At 54.4% G+C, this 1494-nt stretch overlaps 1 protein-coding gene across 1 annotated transcript in view; it reads left to right on the top strand.

Moving 5' to 3' along the window:
- Positions 1–990, top strand: part of CCDC42 (coiled-coil domain containing 42) — an 11580-nt gene extending 10590 nt beyond the window's left edge. The window contains 1 exon segment of the mRNA XM_079798761.1: positions 771–990. Within this exon segment, the coding sequence (XP_079654887.1) occupies positions 771–851 (81 nt within the window). The 3' untranslated portion in view covers positions 852–990.
- The last annotated feature ends 504 nt before the right edge of the window (positions 991–1494 follow it).

Raw genomic sequence — 1494 nt, 5'->3', positions numbered from 1 at the left:
GCTGCACCGGGACCCAGGCCTCTAACTTGTAAGGCAGCACAGTTTCCACCATCGAACTGATGTCATATTCTTTCAAACAGAAGCCAGCGCCTGAGCCTGTTTGGCTCAGTGGATAGAGCATAGGCCTGCGGACTGAAGGGTCCCCAGTTCGATTCGGTCAAGGACATGTACCTCGGTTGCAGGCTTGACCCTGGTCAGGGTGCATGTGGGAGGCAACCAATTGATGTTTCTGTCTCTCCCTCTCCTTTCCACTCAAATAAATAAATAAATAAACAAACAAATAAATAAATGGAAAAATATCCTGGAGTGAGGATTAACCAAAAAAATAAATAGAATAAAACATAAAAAAGAAGCCCGCAAAGAGAATTCAAACTTCCCAGATGACTGGAGATTAGCATAAGGAGCATCAGTTCTGGGTTTCAGGTGAATGACACCTTAAAGATTATCCCATAGGGGAGCGCGCTCCGCCCCACACTGCCGGACCCTGCCTACCAAATGCTTCTGTCCCCCCTCCTCTCTCCTCTCGCCCTTCAGCCAGATTCCCAGCCTGGCTCCTTCCCATCTCCACGCCTGCCTCCAGGAGTTCCAGCTCCACGGCTATTTACTGCAGTTAGTCTACGAAGCCTGGTCCTCCGTGTCCACTAGAATCATTGTCGAATGAGGGAAAGTGGCTGCAGGTGGTCACAGGAACGGGGGGGGGCTCCTAGATGTGCTGTTTCTGGGTGGCGGCCTGTCGCTGGCAGGATCACCTGGTCCCCTTGCCTCGTCAGATCCAGCAGTTCATCCAGGACCTGTCGGACATCTGGGCAGAGGTGAAGAGGAAGGACCAAACGCCGCAGATCCGGGTTTAAGGAGCCGCGTGAGCAGAGACGGAGAGAGAAGTTCCTGGTGAGCTTGCGGTCGGTCCGCCCAGTCCAGCCCTCTGGGACCTGCGCCTTCCTGCTGGCAGACACCCTGCCGGGTTTCCCCTCGGGCCTCAGCCCAGCCCTCCCCTGCACACATTAAATTCTATAAGAAGTTTGTTCCTAAGTTCTGTTTTGGTTATTCACGGGGAAGAGGGCCCATTGAGGAAAGAACCCCCCAAAGCACCCCCTCTTGAAGCTGGTCACTAGGCTGCCTGGGGTCTAGACATCAAACCTCAGGTCTCCTGTCTCCTCGGTAGCGTGGCTCGCACACAGTAGGTATTCATAGGGCCGCACCAGCGGGGGAGGCCCCTGGGGCTGTTTTCCCTCTACCACTCCAAAAACGATGTGTGAGGTGGGTCTTTCTAAGTGGGGTGCAGAGGCCCACTGGAAGCTATGAAGGCAGCTTCCCAAGTCAGAGTTCCAACTCTTCCCTGCTCTCCCACCCGCCGGGAACCCTAAAACTACAACATGGTATCAGCCACGCTAACAGGAAGAGCAGGCTGGATGATGGCTTCTCCCAGCCGCACTAAACGGAGGACGGGCCGATGGAAAGCCTGGCACTTAGCGTCCAAAACTCAGGCGCACATTT

This window comes from Cnephaeus nilssonii, assembly GCF_951640355.1.
Source record: "Cnephaeus nilssonii genome assembly, chromosome: 19".
Taxonomy (NCBI): domain Eukaryota; kingdom Metazoa; phylum Chordata; class Mammalia; order Chiroptera; family Vespertilionidae; genus Cnephaeus; species Cnephaeus nilssonii.
The sequence above is the reverse complement of the archived record's forward strand: the minus strand, read 5'-3'. Positions and strand labels throughout refer to the sequence as shown.